Raw genomic sequence first — 26,336 nt, 5'->3', positions numbered from 1 at the left:
TAAATCATGGATCACTTGTTGCACGTTTCAGATCCTTCACACAAAGGAGGCAAGGATTTAAAAGCCCAGACAGACTCAGTTGCCATGCCCATGTGTAACATGTGATCTTAGACCAGTGTTTCTCAACCTTAGTCACTTTAAGCTGGGTGTTTGAATGGCAATATATTTTTTGAATTGTAATCTGTCCAGAGTCATTGACTGAGATGGACACCTACGGAAATTGAATAAATAAATTAATAAACACGGTATGGATGAGTTGTTATAGTTTTCGATAATGGTTTGAATCTGGAGAAAGCCCTCTATTTGCTTATTAAATGAAAAATAAAGGAATTAAGTGTCTCACAACCGACTGACTTGCCGTCTCAAATTCCATGCATTCAGCCGGTCTATTTAAAGACCTGTTTCCCACACGCTGCTTAAGCTATGGTTGGTTAAACCACAGTTTATTTAAACCATCCTTGGCTGGCTAACGCAACCTGAAGTTCATGATTTGTGTAATGACTTGCAATGAATCGTGGCCCGTACTGAAGCCAATCGTTGGGCTTGGGAAGGAGTTGGACTAGGACCAGCAGGATCCAAACTCAGGTCTACTTCACAGGGATGCTACTGTTTGGGGGACACAGCCAGGAGATAACAGCGCTCTGTATCTCCTGGGGCAAAACTCAAGAGGAGTCTCAGCCTAGAAGTGTCCCCCCCCCCCCCACCAGCCCAATGCATTTCCACAGCGGATTATGGAAGGGATGCAGTTCGCGGGTCCCTCCGGAAGGAGGCGAGCAAGAACTCCCAAGTGCCGGCCGGTGCCAGCGCTCCTCCGGGGAAGGGCGGCTGCCCTCACGCAAGATGGCGGACGAAGCGCCTCCTCCGCGACATCTCGCGAGGCTTCGCGGGATCAGGACGTGGAAGAGGCCGGCGGCTTCGGCGATGGAGTATATCACGACGCCCAAGGTGAGGCGGGAGGGGGCGGGGGACATTTCCCACCCCCGCGCGCCCCCGACATGTGGAGGGGGTCTCTGGGCATGTGCAGAGCGCCTGCCCGCTGGCCCGAGCCCTTCCCGGGGGCTCGGCGTCCCCGCGGGGCTGCGTTCCCACGTGCTCCGTGGGGCTGGGTTTCCCCCCAGGGGGAGACGGGAAGCGAGCCGGACTGCCTGGGCGAGGGGTCAGCCCCTTCGGGAACCCACGAGGGGGCTTCCCACGTGGGGCTGACAGACGACACGCGTTTCCGGGCGCTCCGAGCTCGCCCGCACACGTGTCACGCGCCGGGGAAGGAGCCCCAGGGTTGTGTGAATGCAACAACGGGAGCGTGGCTGAGCAGGGTTGCCGACTGGCTCACTTATTAGATCAGTTTATAGAGCTGCCCTCTTGCAGCGCTGAATGAAGGCCAGTCTACCTCACAGGGCTTATTTGGGAAGAGTAGGAGGAGCCACCTTGAATTATTTATACAGATATTATGTATTGATTATATGTATTTTTATTTTATATATATATATATGTAGGTCTTTGGTTATTCGGGTTTTCTCCCGCGTAAAATTGGAGGTTTCTTGGCAACGTTTCGACGAAGTCTCATTCGTCATCTTCAGGCTGGTGTCTTCGGCTTCGTGCTTCTAGGAGCAATGTGTGTGATCGCAGCTCCTAGAAGCACCCAAAGATGACGAATGAGACTTCGTCGAAACGTTGCCAAGACACCTCCAATTTTACGCGGGAGAAAACCCGAATAACCAAAGACCTACATACAAACACCCGCGAAAACCTCAGAAAACATATATATATATATACACATACACATACACATGCACATACACATACACATACACATACACACACACATATTTGTATAATGATTTATTTTTTCGTTGCATATTTATATTATGCATAGGTATAAATAACTTTGTATAAATACTACATATGTTTGTATATAGTAATTTTATGATATTTTATAAAATGCTATGTTTAAATATGTTTATGTTTATACATTTATACATTTATAAAACATTTAAATGTATATGAGATATACTACTGTCTATATTAATGGAAAAGGATAAAAATAGAATAGTAATTATAAAGTGCTTTGTAATTTATTTTTATTCAAGCCAACCAAAGTAAAAACAATGGCCACGTTGTAATAGTGGACTGGCATTCAACCCCCCCCCCGCCCCCCGCCCTCCCATCCCAGGGCTGAAGCCAGCAGTGGCAATACAGCAGATAAAACTAATGGTGCATCCAAAGACAGGACCACCAGGTTGAGTTGGGTGGGGATGATGGGTATGCCAGTCCAGCATCTCTTGGAGGGCACCCAGTTGTAGCTGTTTTCAGGGCTGGTGGCTTCCAAGCTGGTGGGAAAAGGGAGTGGGTCCCTTCCCTTTGAGATCTGGCCAGCCTATCCTGGCCCTGATTTTTAGTCTCTGTTCTAACAACCCCCTGAAATACACACTTTTTTTTTAAAAAAAAAATTATTTTATTTTTTTTATTTTATTTCTATACCGCCCTTCTCCCGAAGGATTCAGGGCGGTTTACAGCCAATTTAAAAACACAAGACACAACAATGATTAAAAATTAAAATAATTAAATAGATTTGGCCGGTTTAAAACCCCAAAAACACTCATCTCAGTGGGCTTGTGGACCTGGGCGCTCTGGTTTAATGGAACAAATTGGTTCTTCTTCTAGTGAGTGTGAGGTGCTAAAAGAACCATCCAAAGTAGATGGGGACCTGGATGTTGGACATTGGGAAAAGGTACATTTCTCATTGCAGGATCAAGGGTCCTCTGAACATGTGTAGAGTACATTTTCTTTGGTTACATCTGGCTTTACTGCTGAAGAGAGGTGCCAAGGCAAACACGAGCATGGCTTCTCCACAATTGTGATTCCATTCCTTTTCTTCCCAAATACCAAGTTTCAATTTGTCTCCCATTTAAACTTAGAAATACTTAATTTCTTAGTTGTAGCTTGGTAACCTTTCTGCATCTACCATTCTTCTTATTACTTTATCTTACAATCTTTCTGTTTCACCATTACTTTAGTTTATGCTGCGTTATATGTTCTGATCTGCGGTTAAACAGTCATCTCACAGGTAGTCCTTGACTTACAGCCATTCGTTTAGCAATTGTTCGAAGTTACAATGGCACTGAAAAAATTGATTTACAACCAGTTCTCACATTTACAATGGTCACAGCATCTCCATGGTCATGTGATTAAAATTTGGGTGCTAGGCAACCGGCATGTATTTATGATGGTTGCAGTACCCCAGGATCAATGGAAGAAGCTGAATTTGCTGAACAACAACTTGATTCACAGTTGTTTTGTTTAACAACAGCAGTGATTTGGTTAATAACTACTACTGCTGGAACTACAACTACTGGAATGGTGTAGTCCCGTGATGGTGAACCTGTGGCATGCAGAGCCATATTGGTGGGCACGTGAGCTCAGTTCCGGTGCGCATGCACGCGAGAGTCAACTAATTTTTGGGCCTTTTGGGCCCACCGGAAGTAGGGTAACATGTTGTTTCCTGCTTCCAGAAGCCTCAGGGGGCTGGAGAAGGTCCGTTTTTTTGCTCTCTCCAGGTTCCAGAGCCTTTCTAGGAGCCTGGGGAGGGCGAAAATGTCTCAGGCTCCTAGAAAGCCTCTGGAGCCTGGGGAGAGAAAAACAGGCCTTCCGGTCCCACCGGAAGTCGGCAAACGGGTCATTTCCGGTCTATGGAGGGCCTCCGGGGTGGTGGGGAAGGCCATTTTCGCCCTCCCCAGGCTTCTAGAAAGGCTCTGGAGCCCGAGGAGAGCAAAAAACAGGCCTTCTGCTCCCACCATGCCATCGTGTGCTAAAAGCGGGGGGAGGGTGGGGGGGATTGCACACGCATGGGGGGTGGGGCGCATAGAATTATGGGTGTGGGCATGTGCACACTCCCCACGCTTTTGGCACGCGGTAGCAAAAAGGTTAGCCATCACTCGTATAGTCTCTCCTGCTTGAGAGGGGGTTGGACTAGAAGACCACACAAGGTACCTTCCAACTCTGTTATTCTGTTACTATGATTTACTTAATAACTTCAATAATTCTTTTAGCAACTGGGGGGCAAAAGGTTGTAAAATTGGGCATGATTTGCTTGGCAACTGCCTTGCTGATCAGTGGGAATTCTGATCCCGATTGTGATCATAAGTTGAGATGACTTGCAACAGTTCATTGAGTGACTGTTCAAAGTTACAACAGCACTGAAAAAAGTGACTTGTGACCATTTTTTACACTTATGACTGTTATAAGATCCCCATAATCATGTGATTTACATTTGGATGCTTGGCAACTAACTTACATTTATGACAGTTGCAGTGTCCTGGAGTCATGTGATCCTCTTTTGTGACCTTCTGATAAAGTCAGTGGGGAAACCAGATTCATTTAACAACCATGTTACCAATTTAAGAACTGCAGTGATTCACTTAACAAATGTGGTGAGAAAAGTCGTAAAATGGGGCAAAGCTCACTTAACAAATTTATCATTTAACAACATAAATTTTGGGCTCAATTGTGGTCGTAAGGTGAGGACTACCTGTACTTGTCCCTGTTTCCACTAGCCTTTTGTTCTCTTCTATCAAGTTGGAGCCTATGTATCTTCAGGGTGTGATTTTCAATTCAAAGACCCAGCAAATGAGTACTAGAATGTGCAGGATCCTCAGAGGGCTTTAGGAACACGTGCAGAGTGCATCCTTTTGTGCTCCAATTATAACCAAGGTATTAAAATTCCTTTGCAAATCTCTCTGCTTGCCTGCTATCTTTGTCTCTCCGTGTTTTATTCTCTGAAAAGATGATTATTTTTACCCATCCAGATTATTGCCTTGAGCAGCTGGCCAAATCAGTTGCCCAGAGGGTGTTTCTAGCAATACAATTTTTCCCATTAAATGTGCTGCTGGGAAGCTGGCTAACTCCTAGAAGAGTCTCTGGTGAAGTTTCTAAAGTGCCTGAAAGTCCAGCAAAGATAATTGGTTTATTTTATGAGGCCGTAACCTTATTTTCAGGGGTGTTTGGAAGCAGCAGGCTCTCCAAAGGACCCAAAAGCATGTAAATTTGCACTTCCTACCTATTTTAGATAGAGGGACGTGGTGGCTCAGTGGCTAAGACGCTGAGTTTGTCGATCGAAAGGTCAGCAGTTCAAATCCCTAGTGCCACATAACAGGGTCAGCTCCCGTGACTTGTCCCAGCTTCTGCCAACCTAGAAGTTCGAAAGCATGTAAAAAATGCAAGTAGAAAAATAGGGATCACCTTTGGTGGGAAGGTAACAGCGTTCCGTGCGCCTTTGCCATTGAGTCATGCCAGCCATATGACCACAGAGACGTCTTTGGACATCGCTGGCTTTTCGGCTTTGAAACGGAGATGAGCACCGCCCCCTGGAGTTGGGAACAACAAGCACATATGTGCGAGGGGAACATTTACCTTTACCTTACCTATTTTAGATGCAGTTAATAATGAGAAGGTTGCTTTCAAAATTGTTCCAGTGGCACTTCTCAGCTTGGGGGACTTGGATTCTTCAGGTGTACTGAAAGTTTATGGTTTCAAGAAAACCGTAAAATATAAAATATAGAAATACAAAGAAAAATGAAAATAAGGAAGGAAAAGCGAAAGAAGGAAACTAAGGAGAGAAGCAACCTACAACTAAGGAGAAGTTTCTTAACAACAATTAACCAGTGGAACGCCTTGTCTCCAGAAGTTTTGGGTGTTCCATCACTGGAGGTTTTGAAGAAGAGATTAGACAACCATTTGTCCGGAATGGTATAGGGTTTCCTGCTGGAGCAGGGGGCTGGACTAGAAGACCTCCAAGGTCCCTTCCAACTGTTATTCTGTATAGGGCAAAGGGAAAAACATTGACTTCCAATTCCTTTTGGCTCAGTAGAATAAGGTAATAACATAGAACCTCAACTTTTTATTTTTACATAATAATATATGCTAGCCATTTTTATAACAACAAACCTATCTAATCAGCAAAACCCAAAATCAAAAATTCATTTTTTCCACCTCAAGTGCAAAATCCCAAATCAATTTCCAAGTAGAAACAAAATCTTTTTTTCTTTTCTTTAATCAAAGCAGTCAGTTTAGCCATCTCTGGTAACTCCCATCAATTTTTGGAGCCATTTGTCCATTGTGGGAATCAAAGTATCCTTCCAGCATTGAAAGCTTACCTACCCCAGATCCATTTCCTTCTATTATTGCTCCCTCCCAAGATTGAGAAAATGGAAAGAACCCAGTATTTCTAAACCCATCCAATGTTTTTCCTTTTGGTGAAAAGGAACTTGAAAGTCAGTAATTTATTTCCCTTTTTGTAAGAACAGTGTCCGGAAATGTAGAGGTCTGACTTTGTGGTGCCTCTCTCATTACTCAGAGATAAATCTTGTGCTGCTCATGAAAAATGCCAGATGGGGGAAGTAGGGCATGGATGGGAAGATGACTTATTAGTGAGCTGGAATACAGACACATGCATATTTTAAAAATAGAACCTGTGTTAGGAGTTTGGTTGCAACAGCTGCCATCTGTCTCTTGACTAGTGCCTAACTCTTTTTTTCCCTTGCACCGAGAAAAGTTACAGGCAAGCAAGATCCTGACACAACTTAATGGTTAGTTTTTAGCAATCCTGGCTAGTGGGAGATGTAAAGATTGCAGAAAGGGCTCCTGGTCTCCAGGAATAGGCAACCAATCCGTAGGAGCTGTGATGTTGCATTGTAGTCAGACTTTGGTTCATTACTCATTACTCTACATAAGAGCAAAAAGTATTGGATTGGTGGGGTTTAAAAATCTGACTGGCCGTTTAAATCCCATTTTCTTGGGAGAGCTGGCTGTGATGAAGTTAAATGGCCAGTGCTGTAGTTTGGCCAGATTTCTTCTTAAAGGAGGCCAAGTTGAAAGTTCTTGAGATGCTGAAGCTTTAGCAGCATTTGGTGACACTGGGAGTAATTGGAAGAAGGATCTTGGCTAAAATAAAATGAAATATCAAAACAGGAATGATTGACTGGATTACGATTAAGGGCCCTGTCTGGATTATACTCCAAAACTAATTACAAGTCCTCAATTTATAACCATATTTGAGCCAGGAATTATTATTGCGGTTGTTGACCAGACCCAACTTTACAACACTTTTTGTGATGGTCATTAAGGGAACACTGCAGTTATTAAGTGAATTCATTATAACCAATGGGTGTTTTTGATCAGAAACTGAAAGTAAATCCTGGAAAACAACAAAAACATTGAAAATTGCAGTCATGTGCCTGCAGGATGCTGCAAATGGCAATAAAAATGAGTTGGTTGCCAAGCGCCCAAAATGCAAGCACATAACCGTGGTATGACCATTGTAACATAAAAATTGGATTGTAAATACCTTTTTGGGGGAGTGGTCCATCATAACTTTAAACAGTTGCTAAGTGAACAGTTGTAAATGAAGGACTACCTGTAGTGGGATGAGCAACTGTGTACCAGTGGAGTACAAGTCTCCTTGTGGTTATTTTCTTATGTTCTTGGTTGCCATTTAATATGCAGTATATTTATATATTGTATTGTTTATTGTTACTTTATATGGGTTTTTTCTTTGAGTTATTGTTTGTTTTCATGCTATATGCTGCCCAAAGTTACACTAGTTGAGTTGGTGGCCTTATAAATCTTATAAATAAGAAAAAAATATCTCAGGGGGAAAAACCCAGCCCAGTTTGTTCCTTGCATCTGTAGTTTAAAAGATCTCTTTTACACGGCTACTTAAAGGTGACGTAAGGTGACGTCTGGTAGAGGTTGGAGAAGAGCAACTGATGAGTAATTTTCAACCTGTGTGGAAGTTGAGTTACGGCAACTGGATTTCTTTTCTTGCCGGTTAAAAACGTTTCTCTGCTTATCCAGGTAGCTTCTTCGGTCTGAGCAAGTTGGTTAGGGAAACCTCATGTGTTCTTCAGAGATTGGACAACCATTTTACCGGGATGCTCTAAGGACTAAAAGACCCTTGAGGTTTCTTCCAGCCCTGTGATTCTATGTTTTATGAAGTGGGCTCAGTAAAAAGCTGAGTGGGTGGTCTTAAAAGTCATTATGTGATTTGTTGTAAAAAGTTGGAAGGAGCATCTTAATTATACGTATGGGAAAGAAACTGCTGTGTGAAAGGTGGGAATGAAGGGAATGACTGGGCTTGAGAGTGTGCTTCTGCTTGTTTTATTATATGGATGTAAGATTTGGGCACATCAAGAAAACATAAAAATAAGTGGAATACACTGAAGAAAAGCGTGTAATACATCACAAAGAAAGAAGGTCAAGAATGATAGTTCCAAGTGTGAACTTAGTGGACCATACTTGAAATATTGCATCCATTTTGGTCACCACAACATAAAAAACCGTTGAGGGTGCAGAAAAGAGCAAAAGGATGATTAGGGGGCTGGAGTTAAAAGGAACATAATGAAAGGTTGCAGGAACTGGGTATGACTAGTCTCGTGAAATAAGGACTGGGGAAGATACGATAGCAGTGTTCCAATACTTGAAGGGCTGCCACAAAGGGGAGAGGTTTAACATCCTCCAAAGCACCAGAAGGTAGGACAAGAAAGAAGAGATGGAACCAGTGGAATGGCTTGCCTTTAGAAGTTGTGGTGCTCTATCACTGGAGGCTTTTAAGAAGAGACTGGACAACCATTTGCCTAAAATGGTGTAGGCTTTCCTGCTTCAGCAGGTAGTTGGATTCGAAGACCTCTAAGGTCCCTTCCAACTCTGTTATTCTATGTTCTGTGATGGGGTGCTAAATATGGAGTGTGGAGTGAATGCAGTATATGGAATACCCCATACAAACAGTATAAAGTGCCTAGTATGATAGGTTTTGCATCTCATAGAGAGAAAGAGGGAGAATTAACTGCACAACAATTATTGAGTGATTGAAGATTAAGATGAACAATGAGATTATTCCACCATGCTTTATCTATCACAGGAGCTGATTTACTTGAGTTTTTATAGAGGTAGTCTTCATGTTATGAGCATAATGGAGCTTGCCCATTATGGTGGTAAGTCGTGTCAGTTGTAAAAAGGGTCAGTCACATGATCAACCCTATCTTATGATCTTTTTTGCAGCAGTCATTAGGAAATACAATGTCAATTGACCACCACAGTTATGTAAATGCCATGGTCATTAAGCAAAACACTTGTTTGGTATGGGCCGGTTTTTGCCAAGAACAGGAAGTAAATTCAGGGTTTTGGCAAAATGTCATAAAACAGGGTCATGTGACCATGGGATAGTGCAAATGGCCATAACTGGAGGCTGGTTGCTGAGCACCTGAAATGCGGTCACATGACTGCAAGGGGAGGGGCTGCCCAGTCTTTGTCATAAGTATCCCCCAGGTAGATCTGTCAGAAGTTTGAACAGTCGATAAATGACCAGTCATAAATGAAGGACTACCTATAATCACATTAGAACTCTATGCAGCAGTTTCTGAAATATTAGATGATAGCTTTATTATTTCTCCATTTGCTTTCCGAAGTAAGTTTGGAGCGTGTATGCAGTGGTCCAGGGCATGTCCATACTTTTGTGCAGGGTCCTCTTTTCCATCCACCGTGAAGTGCTTAGCATCTAGGGTGAGTTTTTTTGTTCTTGGCTTCCTCCTTACCTGGTGAAGGGTTGGGCTCCCTTCTCTACCTCAAGAGCTTCCTTTATTTCTTATTTGGTCATGCTCACCTGTTGAATTCACTGTTCCTACAAGAGCCTTGGTAGTACAGTGGTCTAAGGCACCCTGTTATTAAGCTGGTTATTAAGACCAGCTGCCTGCAATTACTGCAGGTTCGAATCTCGCCAAGGCTCAAGGTTGACTCAGCCTTCCATCCTTTCTAAGGTAGGTAAATTGAGGACCCGGAGTGTGGGGGCAATAAGCTGACTTTGTATAAATATACAAAAGTATGAAGGCTATTGCTTAGCGCATTGTAAGCCGCCCTGAGTCTCCGGAGAAGGGTGGCATATAAATCAAATTAAATTAAAAAATGGTTAAAAGTCCTAACAATAGTTCATTTAGTGAGAGCTCGAAATTACAATGGCACTGAAAAAAGTGACTTATGACTGTTTTCACACTTACAACCATTTTGGCATCCCCATAGTCCTATGATCAAAATTCAGCTGCTTAGCAACTGACTCATATTTATGACGGTTGCAGTGTTCCATGGTCACGTGATCCCCTTTTACGATCTTCCAACAAGCAAAGTCAATGGTGAAGCCAGGTTAACAACTGTGTAACTAACTTAACAACCAGAGTGATTTACTTAACAGTGGTGATAAGAAAAGTTGTTAAATGGGGCAAAATTCACTTAACAATTGTCTCGCTTAGCAACAAAAATTTTGGGCTCAATTGTGGTTGTGAGTCAAGGACTATCTTTATATTTAGTTTGCAGAAGATTGGGAGGAGATATGATAGTCTTCTTCCTATCTGAAGGGCTGTCATGTTCAGATGTACCAGTATTCCCAGTAGTCCCAGAGGTTTAGACTCAGATGGAAGTTCAAGGATGTAGATACAGATTTGACATGGGGGAGAACCTCTTGCCAGAGCAAGAACTGTCAATCAGTGGAATGGGTTACCATATAGAGCAGAGGTCTCCAAACTTGGCAGACTTGTGGACTTCAGCTCCCAGAATTCTCCAGCCAACTCCAATTTTGGGAGTTGAAGTCCACAAGTCTTAAAGTTGCCAAGTTTGGAGACCTCTGATATAGAGTAACCCATTGCTTTTTCCTTCACTGGAGATTCCCCCCCTTCACTGGAGATTGATTGATTGAAGCTCCTTGGATGAGAAATGAAATGTTTTCAAAGGGGAAAAAACCCCAAGAAAGTCCAGTTGCCTTTTGGAAAAAGCACCTTTGGGACAACAAAGTCCTGGATGATTGAGAATCCCCATCAACAAGGTCCCATGGGCTTTACAAGCAACAGGCGAACACGCTCATGCACGCAGCTCCACTTGGGCTTGTGCAAATGGCGCTGCGTGTGGGCAGAACCATCCCATCTCTCCCTCCCCTCACTGCTGGTCTGCAAAGTCAGAAGAGTTGGGACCACTGCCTTAGACTTTAGGATTCTTGAATCTATGTTTGCTACCACAGGAGATGGGAATCCTATGTCCCTCAAGATCTTGCTGGACCACAACTCCCAACCCCTCTTGTCCCAGGTGGCTGAGGTTTTTTTTTTTTAATTTTTTTTTAATTTGATTTATATGCCGCCCTTCTCCGGAGATTCAGGGCGGCTTACAATGCGTTAAGCAATAGCCTTCATTCTTTTGTATATTTTATACAAAGTCAGCTTATTGCCCCCACAAACTGGGTCCTCATTTCACCTACCTTAGAAAGGATGGAAGGCTGAGTCAACCTTGAGCCTTGGAGAGATTCGAACCAGCAGAAATTGCAGGCAGCTGTGTTAATAACAGGGTGCACTAAACCACTGTACTATCAAGGCTCTAAGTTGCTAAGAGTTGCTAAGAGTTCTGTTTTATTACGCTCTGGAGAACTTCAGTTTCCTCAAAACTAATTTGCTGGTTTCTCAAGCACCATCGGCAAAAGTCGGGTACTCCAAAGTGGATTATGAAGATGAGCCCTGTGAATGAAGGAGAGACGATATCTTTGATTGTGTGCTTAGGTGCCTCATAAGTACTGATTCTGAAATTTATTCCTCCGGCTTTTCTGATTGAATTCATTTTAATTGAGGCAAAATGAGGAGCCTTATAATTATTTTTCCCTTGACAGAAAGTCATTATTCTTGCAAACCCCACCGTCTTCTTGACCCCTGATTCTCATCCGTTAGGCAGAACTCCTTGTTCTCAAGTTGGCTGAATAGCTGAACCTTACGTCAGAAATTTGTAATGGGGTACATGATGTCTAATTCACGATCATAAAAGGTTCCTTTCTTACTCACCTAGAAATGATTTTTCTTCGTGATGGACAACCCAGTGTGCAAAGATTACAATTTTGACTTAATTGGCTTCCTATTGCAGTACGATGAAGCTCTGGGCTAATTAGAAGAAGGATACCTTTTCCCATATGTTCAGTAATTGCTCACTTCCTTGCTGGTACAAAGTTGGAGAGCTGAACAGCGGGCACTTTGAGTGGTGCAAATGCTTTCCATGCGCAGTGACTGATCTGGTGCATTTTGCCTCTTTTAGACACGTTCTAATTAGTTTCTTCCTTTCTGGTTTCTTTTTTTTCCCCCTTTCTGCCCTACAGGTAGAAAATGTCAAGCTGCTAGATCGTTATACCAACAAGAAAGCAGCAAATGGGACACTGTATTTGACGGCTACCCATCTGATCTATGTGGACACCTCAACTGACGTTCGAAAAGAGACATGGGTAAGGTTGGAATATGGCAATTTTCCAGACCACTGAGAACCAAACAGTTCTTGTCTCCTGAACGCTAAGCTCATTTCCACTTTTCTAATACAGGTAGTCCTTGATTTACAGCTGGCCTCTTAGCAACAGTTAAGTTGCTAAGTTACAAGAGACCCTCCCGGAAAGGAGGAGTACCGGTAATCCTCGATTTACAACAGTTCAATTAGTGACAATTCAAAGTTACAATGGCACTGCGCCCGATGCGCTCGAGGGTAAGCCGAGCCTAATCCGATACGCTGAGGGGCGAGGAGGTCTTAAAATCCTCGCCCCGAGCTCATCCGGCCAAACCAGGGGTCGCTGATGGTCGAGCGCCCCTGTAGCAACCCCCTGAAGCCCCGAGGCCATCCATCCTCACGCAGCACTCGGAGACGCCACCGCCATCTTGCGCATGCTCTTTTAGGATGCAGAGGACCTGCTCCTTCTAGGGAGACCTGGTTCCACCTGCCTCTATGTTTGCCTCATGCAGTGGGGACCATCCCAGGGGAGGAGCAGCACCAGGATACAAATGGTCAGCAAAAATTATAATTTTGCCAGCTATTGCCCATAGGACAATTACAGGGCGAGAACACATTGCTCTTGGAGAGCTATGCCACCTTTGGCAACCTCTGCATTTTCCAATGCTCTTCCCAGTCAGGGGATTTTTAACCAGGAATCATGCAAAATTTCACGTTATCTGTGATGAGGGCTGGACCTTGCTACTACTGCCAGGGCCTTGGCCACGGCAAGCCTGGGACCAGAACCAGCCTTCCAGGCTCATCTCCTGGCAGTCCATAAGCCTGCCAATATGTGGTTTCGGGACCATCTGCCAGCTTGAGGTTCTCTTAGTCACCTAGCCGCTTCCTAAATCTGATACAGGACAAGGGGAACCTTCCATCCCCTGGTTCTGAATTGAGGCTCCATACTATAGCAGAAGACTTTGCTGCTATACTGCCAGCACCGGAGGTGGAGACCTTGGGGCTGGCAAAAGAGGAGGACTTGTGGCTTGGAGATTAATACAACTGCCTTATATCCACGCAGCCCGAGTTCAACTCCCAGGTGGGGTATGGCTAGCTGATGAGAGCTAGAGCTAGATAGCTGGAAATAGATCTATACTAGTTTCCCTTTATTCTTAGCCTCACCTCTCTCCCCCCTCCTTGTCCATAGATACCAGGGGCAATCTTGCCATGGAGGACAGGATGGCACACCAAGGGAGCCAGGTTGGCACAGTTCATGTTGTTGCCACTGCCAGATTTTCATTTCTGATGTGGCTCGGGATACACCGAGCCTTTAATGTTTTGGGGGTCCGTTGAACGGGGACCCAGATTGTTCGGGGCAATGTGTTGACTCGGTGCACAGCTTACAGTTGCCTGTAAAGCACAGTGAAGTGATAGAATGTCACAGAAGCCAGGAGCTGCACAAAAGCACATTCTGCCTTTCTGAAGCCCCCAATGCTTTGAGTTTCCCTCTGGCTTGACTGCCCAGGTGAACCTCAGAGCCTTCTCTTGCCCTGCTCTTCATTCCGGAGGGCCGTGCATCCCTCCCCCAACCAATCCTCCATACAAACCGCCCATCCCGTTTCTGCAAAGACAGAACCTCCCCCTTGCAGGGCGATCCAAAGAGGGGAGGGGGATGCTGCTGAAAAAGCCGCCTTCCACCTGGTGCTGTGGGAAAAATGAGAGGTCCTGTTGTCCCGTAGAGCCGCCGCTGCTTGAGTGTGGGGGTGGGCGAGGAGAACGGCGAGACTCAGCGAGTAGGTCAGGTGGAGCTGGCTGACTCAGGCTGCTCAGAAGCCATCCCCAGCGCTGCCAGAAGTTTGGGTGCCTCGGCTTCAGATCGTTCCCTACCTTCCTCTCACACACACACACACACACACACACGCACACACACAAACAGAGGTTGGAGAGCTCTCTTGCTTGCTCTCTCTCCAAGCGCCCCATGCACAGCCCATTTGAAGAAAGGGCACGCACGGCTGGGCACGTTTGGCTGCAGAAGGAGGCACAGTGCAATGAGGTTGTTTTGTTCACTGCAGTGGTACTTCCGGGGGGTGGTGGTGAGTAAGGTGCTAGCTCCTTCCCTGCAGCCCTGCCATGCTTCCCTGCCTTCCACGTGGGCTTCTGCTTGCCTGCCTTCGCAAGCTGGCCACCGGGATGCCAGAAAGCCAGCGTGGAAGGCAAGCAAGCATGGCAGGACTGCGGGCTGTGGACCGGTTCGGGGGCGTGGCCAGCCAGCTATTGCTCCCGGTTCGGCAAACTAGCCTCAATCTCCGCTACCTACTCACCTGAGCCGGTCCGAACCGGGAGCATTTCACCCCTGCTACAAACTTGAAATTTGCCACGTATGTTCCTCTTGGCTTCTAGGTGCTCACTAAGAAAGGATTTTTCTAAATGACCATCAGAGCATTAGTATTTCCTATATTATTATTAACACACTCTGATGCTAAGGAGTTCTACTTCCCTTCCCCACCTGAAAAGAAACCTGTTCCAGATGCAAAACACAGAGGGGAGGAGTTTCAGTTTCAGTTTTTCTTTCACAGCAGCAAGCAGGGGATAGGATAGGGGAGGCTTCTGTGGGGCAAGGCTGAGGGAGAGAAGGGGATAGGATAGTAAATGAAAGCAGGGGGTTGGACTAGAAGACTTCCAAGGTCCCTTCCAGCTCTATTCTGATTTCTTAAATTAAATTTCTCCCTTATACTTAAATTTCTTTTATCTGACTGTTGTCTTAATGGCAGCTCTTCTTCCTGCTCCTCGGGGTCAGTCCTACTGTTATATTGTTGGTTTGAGCTCTGAGCTTGGTGATTTGGTTGCAAACATTTCGTCCCCATTTGAGGAGACATCTTCAGTGTGCTTTGGATTGTGCTTGTCTGGGGGAGCACTGGCCTTTAAATACCTTCTCTGCAGACGAAGGTCTCACAGTGATGAGGGGTGTTGAGCGTTGGATACCTGAAATTGGTTGAAATGTCTTTTAATATTATTTATTTATTTATTTATTTATTTATTTATTTATTTATTTATTTATTTATTTATTTATATACCACCCTTCTCCCGAAGGACTCAGGGCGGTGAACAGCCAAGATCAAATACATAAATATAAAAATTAAAAACAATTTAAAACCAGATTAAATACTTTGGCCCACAATTAAAAACATCCCATTAAAATCCAATTTAAAATTTAAAACCATTAAAATTAGGCTAGCCTAATTTTAGATCAGGTTGGTAGTTATGTTGTTTTTGGTTGAATCCTTAGGGTGTGTTAAATTCTTCAAGCTTTCAATTTCCAGACATCAGGGGTGCTCAAAAGTTGTGACATGCCTTGAGGATTGTAAATATATTTTGGTTACTTTAATATAATTTAGATGTGCTTGGTAAGTAATGACATAAATATCACAACTTTTTAACATTTTGTTTGTTTCATAGATAGCCACAAGCAGACCAATTCCACCTACCCTTGAATTCTGTTGACCCTTAACTAATTCCAAGCAGGTGCTGGTCATTCCTTGAGAATATTGCTGTACATAGGCATGAGTAGCAATAAATCAGTTTAATTGGACTTTCACAGGTGGACCTGACCTTCCACGCCTGATAATGAGACTGCAAACAAAGCCCTCTCTGTTTATTGTGTGTAATGTACATGAAAAAAAGCAAAACAGATGGAGCTTTGATTGTTACCCTGAAGGTCACCATCTCGCCTTTTGTGACCATAGTTTGCATGCTTTCCTGTTCCTATCAGTTAACTGAGATCAGAGCCTACATTTTTAAAGGTTGGTTGATGAGTTTAGTGCACTGCCAAAGTAGCCTTGACAAGCTGACCTAAAGATGCAATAGGCAAGAGAGGTCATTGTTCAATCTTCATTTTCATCCCTGCGTGAAACCTGCTGTGCTGAGGTCATTTAGTGAAAAGGAAAATATAAAAGCAGCCAAAGCAAGGTCTCCTCCCCACCACCTGAGCAGTATCTAAACTTTCCTCTTAACTTTTTTTTTTTTTAATTTGATTTATATGCCGCCCTTCTCCGAAGACTCAGGGCAGCTTACAATGCGCTCAGCAATAGCCTTCATCCTTTTGTATATTTTATACAAAGTCAGCTTATTGCCCCCACAAACTGGGTCCTCATTTCACCTACCTTAGAAAGGATGGAAGGCTGAATCAACCTTGAGCCTTGGCGAGATTCGAACCCTGCAGTAATTGCAGGCAGCTGGTCTTAATAACCAGCTTAATAACAGGGTGCCTTAAACCCCTGTACTACCAAGGCTCTTGTCTGGCCACAAGTTCTCCATTCTTAGCCTGCTACCTCCAAGAAAATCGACTTCTCTAAAATGCCTACAACAGTAAAGCCTGCACAAGCCTCATTCAACACATTATCTTAGATTGCGTTCCTGCTTAAAAATGGAGCCATTTTAACATACAGTGTAGAGATAGGGCAGCTTTGGCAGTGAGAAATCACCTAAGAGAAGTCAAATTGGCAGCCACTTTCACGCCCACTTGCCATTCTCCATCAGATACATCGTTTCAGAGTCCCAAAATACAAGTTAGTGCTGCCTCTTCAATGTTCAGTCCCTGCAAGCCATTTCTTTCACAGATGGATATGGGTACAGGTACTCCTTGACTTACAACCATTCATTTAGTGACTGTTCAAAGTTGCAATGGCACTGAAAGAAATGACTTATGACCGTTTTCCATAGTTATGACCATTGCAGTGTCCCTACAGTGTTGTGACCTAGGCTTACTGAGTCATTACAAGACACAATTAGTCCCAAATAAATCTATTTTATTGTAACAGCTGAGAATTATGTTGATTCCCAGCTGAGTCCCAATTAGTTGCAAAACAAGTCCTTTGAAAAAAGTCTTTTGGGATAATCACCAACCTTTATCTTCTTTGACACCCTGCCAAAGGCCTTACTTGGCAAAGCCCCCCAGGTCAGAAACAAACAAGAGACACCGACTGGAAATAGAGTTGGCAACATTGCTTTCCTGCAAAAAGGCCCAAGTGCCTTTGTTTCTCTTTTAAGCCTTATGGGAAGGGCCAATCATCTCTTGGCCTTACTCCCGAGTCGTCCCTTTTGCTTTAGCTGCTCTTGCCTTCTGGCAGCTCTGTGCATGCGTGCACTGGGAACAGGCTCCCCCTGTTCCTCTGCCTCTCTGCTGTCCGACTCTGGGGGCTCCGGAGTCTGTGCATCACTCCCAGATGGCCCTGGCCCCATCTCTGCCTCCAATGCAGAGCCCTCGTCTGGGCCTTCCCCAGACTCCAGGACTGGCCCATGTTCCTCCCCAGCCTCCTTACTGTCCGACTCTGCTGCTAGCTCTGCAGGCTACTGGCGGACCACAACACACGGACACGTGATCAAAATTCGGATGCTTGGCAACTGGCTCATATTTTTGACAGTTATAGAGTCCTGTGATCCCCTTTTGCGACCTGAGAAGCAAAGGCAATGGGGGAGATAGATTCATTGAACAATCATGTTATTACCCTAACAACTGCAGTGGTTTACTTAACTGTGGTAAACAAGGTTGTAAAAGGGGGCAAAATTCACTGAATGCCCACCTTGCATAGCAACAGAAATTTTGGGCTCAATTGTGGTCATAGGTTGAGGACCACCTATATTGATTTTTGCTATTATAGCCACAGGAAGGTTCATGGTTGACCCCACACACACATATTACCATTGTTCACTTTTCTTCTTTTTTTCAGGTCCTCCACCACCACATAGCTACCGTGGAGAAGTTACCACTGAATGCGTCTGGCTGCCAGCTGCAAATTCGTTCTAAGAATTTCCGCGTAGCTTGCTTTCTGATGGTGCAAGAACGAGATTGCCATGAAGTCTATACCTCTTTGCTGAAGCTCTCGCAACCAGGTGCGTGTAGTGCACAGTCCGTTTGCTTCCTGTTCCAGGGCTGCTGTGTGGTACCAGCCTATTCTCCCTGACTTTTAAGTGCCTCTTTCCCTGGGGAGGAGAGCTTTTTCCAGGCCCTGCTGAAAGAGGAATAGCTCAGTTGCTTTGGGGTTTTGTTCTAGGAAGATGTTAGCAGGATTCAAGCATTCTTTGTGTTGGATGCTGGGACATTGGAGTGCTAGGCAGGAAAACTAGGCACAAGAGTATGTGGAAGAGAAAAAGGTTTCTCTTATTAATATTTTATTTTATTATTAAAAGTTATGGTTAAGGTGCTGGCCTAGAAACCAGGAGACTGAGTTCTAGTCCCACATTAGGCATGAAAGCTAGCTGGGTGATTTGGGCCAATCACCATGAGATTGTGAGTTCTACTCTTGTCTTAAGCATGAAAGCCGGTTCAGTGACTTTGGACCAATCACCAGGAGACAGTGAGTTCTAGTCCTGCCATAGATATGAAAGCCAGCTGGGTGACTTTGGACCAGTCACTCTGTCTCTCAGCCCAACTCACCTCATAGGCGGCCAAAGGGGTGACCAGCTGCAAATCGTGGCGCCCGCCTTGTTCCCCGAAGCTGCCGGGCAGACTCCCCCCCCAGACCATCCCAAAGAGGTTTGTTCCTCAGGCTGTGCTCTGTCCCTCCCCCCAGAGCATGCGAGGGGTCTCTTTGGGGGAAAGCGAGTAGTCCCTGCAGATCGCAGGAGCACCCTGATAAGTTTTCTGGAAAACAACATCAGTAATTGACGCCTTCTTTGTCAGCCGAGTCTCTGAGGCACTTCTCACTTGCAGGAGGAGGAGGAGGGCGCCGTAAAGCAGCGCCACCTTAAATGCTGGTAGGCAGAGGTAGAATTCTTTTTTTTTTTTTTTGTAATTTTTTTTATTTTTTCCAGCAAAAACAAAAAAGAAAAATTTTCTCCAGAACGAAGTCTTGGTCCGGTCACAAATGGGTATACTAGTTTAACAAATGAAAACAGATAATTTTAACTTAAATTCCAACATTTTAATTTAAATCTTTCTATTATCTCATCATATATCTTAATCTCCTACTAAAGCAAAGCTCATTTTTATATTCAATTATAAATTCAATTATAAATCAAAATTCACTCTATCTAAATTTTTTTCCATTGCTCCTTTTAACCTCAACATTAAACAAAAACAGTCTAATCTATTAATCTATATATTTATCTTATAATTTTATCACCATGAATCCTAATTTCCAAATTTATGCAACTCAATTTTTATTTCAATTTATTAATCAAAATTTCTTTCTATTTTTCTTGTTTTCTAGACCCAATTCATCCTATTTTAATCTTAAACTTTTACACAGACATCTCATAATTTTCCATTTCATTTTAATTATTGCCCAACATTTTCTTTTTCACCCCTTATTAATAATTATTCTTCAATGTATTCTCCTCATTCTCCTCCATCACTCCCCCTATTGTTTGGCTGATTTCCAGCATAACATATTTTGGCTGAGTTTTCAGCATATTCTCCTCCATAACTTCAACTATTATTTGGCTGATTACCAGCATTTTCTATTGTTTTGGCTGATTTCCAACATGCTTTATTTTGGCTGATTAACAGCATTCTCCTCCATAACTCCACCTATTATTTGGCTGATTTCCAGCATTACATTACTTTGGCTGAATTTTCAGCTTATTCTCCTCCTTAACTCCAACTACTATTCTGCTAGCTTATTTTAAAAATTTCTTCTTCAATATGTTGTCTATTAATCCACTGTTTCCAACTATACTCTTCCAGAGTGTATCCCCATCTATTTCTTAATATTAATCATTTCCAATATGTGTTAAATTCAATCTCAATTATGACTTCCATCTGTGTACCTTAGTATATCATCTATAATCATTAACAATTAATCATAATTATCATCCACCACTTTATCAACTTAAAACTAAAACATTATGCTCAAATTATGCTTTTATGAAAATATCACTTTTAGTCACCTTAACTTCCCACTTCTATTTTAATTATCTTTTATTTTTAATTTTCTATATTTTACCATAAGCACTTCTTGTTTTTATTTAAAGCTCACTTAAACTTTGAACCATTTAAACAATTAAGCATTCAAATATTGCTATCTAGTTTATCTATTTTGCTTCTTCATTTCCTTTATCTGTCCATAAGCATTTCAATTCAAAGTCAATACTTCCATGCTTAAAACTCTGCATATCCTTTTTAATTCTATTGTAGAATCTGTTTCCAGTAAAATCCATCAGCTTCTCCACTTCCGTTCCTACGCCAAACCTTTTGTTGCTGCGCCAGTTAGTTAAAAGTTTATTAGTCATTGTGTTTCTTCTTTCTTTATAAAGCCATTAGAAGACAGAATAGGAATCTCCAAAGTTCAAAAAGCCATAGTTCTTTTTAAAGTAATCCACAATATATAACGAGTCAAATAGGTTCTTTTCAGGAAAAAGCAAGTTTCCTTCACTTAGTCACAGCTACAATCGCCATTTTGAAACATTTATGTAGCAATCCGTTTAATCTCTTTGTCTGACTTTTAAAGATGACAAATCCTTAATTATCGCTTTTCTCTTTTCCAAAAGTCAAGTCCATTTCAGTTTTAACAAGAAAATTCAAATATCCAACTCTATTTGGTTAATAAGCAATGCATTCCAATCAATCAGTGTTAAAATAAAATTCTTAAAGGGTCTTCAATTCTTTTCCTTATTTTACAAAATCTTCAGGCCCCTCAGATCTTCAGCCGCTAAGTAAGGCTGGGGGTCCTATTTGTAAATATCCTTATTCTCACGTTGTGTCTCGCTTGGGTTGGTGTCACTCACCTGGCTCCAAAGCACATCGTCCTTTCTTCCTTCCTCCTGCACATTGCTTGTCCCGATTTGTCGCGGTCTCGAGGCAGCTGCCATGGCTGCCGTCCCCTGCCACTGACTTAGAGGGTTGCCTCCGGCCTCCGAGGAACTTGCCTGTTCCTCTCAGCCGCCCAAGGGGTCCCTCTCTTTCCCCTGTCCCTTCAGGACAGGGTAGGTTCGCAGACCTGTCAGCAGCGGTTTGCCAGCTGGGGTTTTTGTGGGGCTCATCAGAGCCCCACTATTTCCCCGACTGCATCGCTGCAACGCCAAACCGGAAGTCCGGCAGAGGTAGAATTCTTGTTTTCCTCCCCCAAAATTAAGGTGCGTCTTATACTCCGGTGCATTTTATACTCTGAAAAATACGGTAATCCCTCATTATTTGCTAGCAGTTGATTGACATCTGAGGATTACCTGCTGGATACCTGGTTTCCTTCATTCAATTCTTTCTTCCTTAAGAGCTTGCTGCTGGGAGAATTGGCAAGAATGAATTATTGATTGCAGTTTTCAGAAGGGACCAGAGAGCTCGCCCATCAGAATCCCAAACCTATCATAAGGTTTGATTGCAATCCCAGAATCTATAAAGCCTTCTGTGCTTCCTGTATCTTGTTTAGTTTTCCAGTCTATCAACCAGAAAAGTTTTTTTTAAAACTATCTATTCAGAAAGGATTGAAAGAGTGTCTCAAAGTCCAATCTAATTGCAACCTAGGTTGCATTAACAGAGGGATAGAATCAAGATCATGGGAAGTATTAATACTGCTTTATAAAGACCATCTTTAGAATACTGCATCCAGTTTTGGTCACCATGTTATAGAAAAAATCTAGAGACTCTGAAAAGATTGCAGAAAAGAGCAACAAAGATTAGGGGTTGGAGGCTAAAACTAATGAAAAACAGTTGCAGGAATTGGGTATGTTTAGTCTAGTGAAATGAAAGACTGGGGTGACAGGATAGCAGTTTAAGGAGCTGCCATAAAGAAAAGGGGGCCAATCAATTTCCCAAAGCACCAGGAGGCAAGACAAGAAACAATAGATGGAAACTAATCAAAGAGAGAAGCAATCTAGAACTAAGGAGAAATTGGAAAGGCTTGCCTTCAGAAGTTTTGGGTGCTTCACCACTGGAAGATTTTAAGAAGAGACTGGACAGCCACTTGTCTAGAATGGGCAGGGGTTGGATAGAACAGTGTTTCCCAAACTTGGCTATTTTAAGATGCATGGACTTCAATTCCCAGAATTCCCCAACCAGTATGCCTGGTTGAGGAATTCTGGGAGTTGAAGTCCATACCTCTTCAAAGGGTCAAGTTTGGGAAACACTGGGTCACTAGAAGACCTTCAAGGTTCCTTCCAACTCTGTTATTCTGTTAGTGGTAAGCAACAATATCTTTAAACAACTGTGCATACCAGTAGACTTTTTATTGAAAAAAACTAATAACAAAATCCCTTTGTACTTATATTTGCAATAGCTGAAAGGGTTTTAATGAATTGTCTTGGGGCTTAGTAACTTCTAGGTTTATTTTTAAATCTGCAGGAAATGTTAGATGCAAATCCAATAAAGTGGAATAGAAATTAAAGGAAGAACTTATTTATAATAACATTGTATCCAGGGGCAATTGTTAAGATTTGGTCTCAAGTGCCCAAATGGTAGTTTTTTGCCTTTGAAAATTGCTTTTGTGCTTTAGTGAAGCCTGAAGAACTTTACGCCTTCTCTTACAACCCCAAAATGCCTGAAGGCAGCCGAGAAACAGGCTGGAAGTCAATAGATGTCAAAGCAGATTACCTGCGGATGGGCATTGACAACAGCTCTTGGGAAATTAGCAATGTCAACAAGGATTACGAGGTGAGCTTGCATCTGTTTTGGGTCTGCTATCTAGGCCAGGAGATTCTACAGGTAGTCCTCGACTTAAGGACACAGTTGAGAACAGAACTTCTGTTGCTAAGAGATGCGGTCATTAAGTGAATCACACCCAATTTTACAATTTTTAAAGTAAATTATGCGGTCATTAAACAAGTCCATCTGCCTCCCCCCCTCTTGACTTTGCTTGTCAGAAGCCCACTGGGAAAGTTGCAAATGGCATTCAGGTGACTCTGGGATGCTTCAACCAGCCATCATAATTACTTTTCGGTTGCCAAACACCCAAATTGCCATCACAGGACTGTGGGGACGCTACCATGGTTGTAAGTGCAACGGTTCTGAGACATGTTTTCAGCACCTTTGTAACTCTGAATGATTGCTAATAAGGACTACCTATAATGCACCTCTGCTGAAACTGTGAATCTGTAAGAAACTGTTTTGGAAGTAAATAGACCATCAGTAAATGACTGAAGATAGTTCCATCTGTTTCTTCTTCCTAGGTTTGCAGCACCTATTCTCGGGAACTAGTCGTGCCTAAAATGGCTACTAGGGTGATGATCTTGGGAAGTGCGAAGTTTCGAAGCCGAGGTCGGATACCTGTGCTTTCCTACTTCTACAAAGAGAATAACGTTAGTCATGCTGTATTTTGTTTTCTTTGGGTTTGCTCATTTTTTTCCAGCTTGCAACCAATGAAAGTCACATTGTGTGATAGGACAGGATAAGATAAGTTTTATTGTAACTTTTTCTGCGAACACACTTGCACACATTAAAAAATGAAATTCCGATGCTTGCTTTCAAAAGTATACATACACACACACACACTATGCCCATACACATACAGTACATGCACATACATACAGTATACAAATACTATATAGACACATACACACACATATACATATTAATCACAGATCATTTAGATTACATAGCAGAAAAAAAGAGTCTTGGGAGTTAACAAAGTTGATACTATATGGTATAAATATATTGCAGAATCTAGTTGTTTTGCTTCCAATAGTACTTTGTGAGATAGTGTATCTGAGGAGAATAAGGGAATAGGTAACATTGTGAGGTAATCCAGACAGGAAGCACACAGGGGGGTCTTATCTCTGCCTTTATTGTAAGGTCACATTAACAGAATCTTCAAGTCTAAAAGTTCATCTCTCCCCCCTCACCTTTACAGTCTTAGAAACTAGGAAGGGTCCCTTCTGAATCATTTACCATGCCCACATTCCTTCTGTGAACTGAGCTGCCACTTATCTAACTGTTGCCTAATCTGCAGCTCTTCTTCCTGACTCACAGGACCAATTTCACATACCATTAAGGGGTTGAGAGAATCATGGCTTTGAACAGACTCCTAGATAGAATTGATCTGGGTTGGTGGTAAGTTGAAGCTAATATCAGAAGGACCATTTTTGCACAGTTCTTGCTAGCTAGAATTTCTTTTCTTTGTAGGGGAATTTTTATAATATAATTTAAATATGTAACTTTAAATGACAACATTTTGCAATATTTGAGGAATTTTTTTTCCCAGACATGGCTTTACTGAAGTTTTGTGATTGTTGTTGTGCCTAATGGCTGCATATTACCCGTTTTTGCAATTTTGTGGAGACTGAAAATAAAACTTAAAAAGAGTCTTAAAGATGAAACTGATATCGAAATTCAAGGTCCTAAAATCTGGGATTTCAGCTAGACTGCAAACATTGGGAAGGAAAGTTGGAAATGAAATGAACTGAAGTGGTGCAATAGTTGTTGTGCAATGGCAACAGATGAATCGAGTTGAGATGAAAATCACAGGAAGGTGACTGCAGAAATATCTATTATCTAATAGGTCTCTGCCCTGCATTGCTATGGCTCTGAGTTAGAAGAGATGCTTGAAATGTCCAGGAGTTTAAATGCAGTATCTATGACTCAAATCAAGTTTCTTGTAGTGGTTAAAGCATTAGGCTAGAAACTGGAGGCCATGAGTTCTAGTGCTGCCTTAGGCACAAAGCCAGACAGATGACCCTGCTGATCCAGTCACTCTCTCAACCCTAGGAAAGAACCAATGGCAAACCACTTTCAAAAAACGTTGCAAGAAGACTCCAGGGGACTACTCCATGCAATTGCCAAGAGTCAGAAACTGATTCGAAGACACACACACACACACACACACACACACACACACACACACACCGAGGGGGGGGGGCTCATTAAAGCAGCTATATCACTTTCTCCATTATAAAAGCGGCTGCAACAAGGTAAAACAGACATGTTCCAAAGTGCTTTTTCTGAATCAAACGTGAAGCATTGCAGAGCTTGGATTCAAGGCATGTTTTAAAAACATCATCAGCACTTGAAAGATACCATGTTAGGCTGTGTATCTTTTAATGCACGCAAGTGTTTGGAATCCAGCTAAGTTCAATGTTCTTTATGGCCACTGGATTTTGGAGAGTCCAGTTGATTGCTAAAATTTCTCTTGACTGCAGTAACTCCCTTCATTGGATCTTAGGGGAATATGTGTCATCAAGTTCAATTTTGTGAAGATCTAGATGGCAACTTTCCATTTAAAACAACCTAAAAAGCATCTTGTGCTTTTTCAATCCTCAAAATGAGTTACGAAGGGCAGCCTTCAGCTAATTACATCTCATCTCTGCTAATCTCAGCTTTTTGAACCCGAGGGAAATAGCTTGGAGCAGATAATTTCTTTTATTACTTGGCTGATTGAGGGACTGATTCTTAGTGTGGAATAAACTGCTGAGCTGGTGAGTTGCCAGCTTCATTGTTCCTGTAGTGCTCTCACCTCAAGGCTGGGCAAAATGACTATGCGATGGATTTAAATTTCCGGGAGAAATTTCCCTTTAGCATTGTTTGGTTCACTTGCATTCCTTTCTCAGCATTTTCCCCATACTGATGGCAAATAAATAGAATGTGATGAAACAGCAAAAGAAAGAGAAAACAAAATGATCACATCTTCTTGGAAAAGAGATGACTTGTATATAGAATTTTATTTGAAGCCTCCCATGATTGGGGAGATGGATTGGGAGATACAGGAAGTTATCTGTTCTATTTGGGACAAACAGGAAGGCAGCTGAAAACAAGGGTTCATGAACATCAAGTAGCAGTTAAACGGCACGACCAAAAATCCCTGATATCAAACCGCACTGATAATAAACAACAGTAGTTCGATTGGGAAGGAACAAAAATAATTGGCCATGTCAGCACCCACCACACACGTGAATTTATTGAAGCCTGGTATTCTATCCAAGGAGCAATTAACAAGCATATTGATCTAGATCAGGGGTGTCAAACTGGTGCCACGCAGGCTGGATGTGTCACGTGCAGGCCATGCCCACCCCAGCTCCATGAATGGGAAAAATGTCGCGAAACATCACGTGTCAGCAACGTGATGCCATGTTTTGACACCTATGATCTAGATCCAGCATATGAATTGGTAAGAAATCAGACCATTCAAACAATCAGTCAAGAGAACCAATCA

At 42.8% G+C, this 26,336-nt stretch overlaps 1 protein-coding gene across 2 annotated transcripts in view; it reads left to right on the top strand.

The window, feature by feature from the left end:
- The first annotated feature begins 807 nt into the window (after nt 1-807).
- The window catches only part of MTMR8 (myotubularin related protein 8), a 49,483-nt gene continuing 23,954 nt past the window's right edge, over nt 808-26,336 (top strand). Inside the window, exons 1-5 of one of the 2 annotated variants that reach the window (XM_034435082.2) lie at nt 808-945; nt 12,167-12,289; nt 17,991-18,153; nt 22,689-22,846; nt 23,362-23,490. In XM_034435082.2, the coding sequence (XP_034290973.2) occupies nt 841-945; nt 12,167-12,289; nt 17,991-18,153; nt 22,689-22,846; nt 23,362-23,490 (678 nt within the window). In that variant the 5' untranslated portion in view covers nt 808-840. The remainder of the gene's footprint in view (nt 946-12,166; nt 12,290-17,990; nt 18,154-22,688; nt 22,847-23,361; nt 23,491-26,336) is intronic. The other variant, XM_087877542.1, reaches the window with a different exon arrangement.

The sequence above is a fragment of the Pantherophis guttatus genome, chromosome 12, assembly GCF_059756535.1.
Source record: "Pantherophis guttatus breed Tessera chromosome 12, ASM5975653v1, whole genome shotgun sequence".
Classification (NCBI taxonomy): Eukaryota; Metazoa; Chordata; class Lepidosauria; order Squamata; family Colubridae; genus Pantherophis; species Pantherophis guttatus.
Note: the sequence above shows the minus strand (reverse complement) of the source record. Positions and strands in the feature narration are given on the sequence as shown.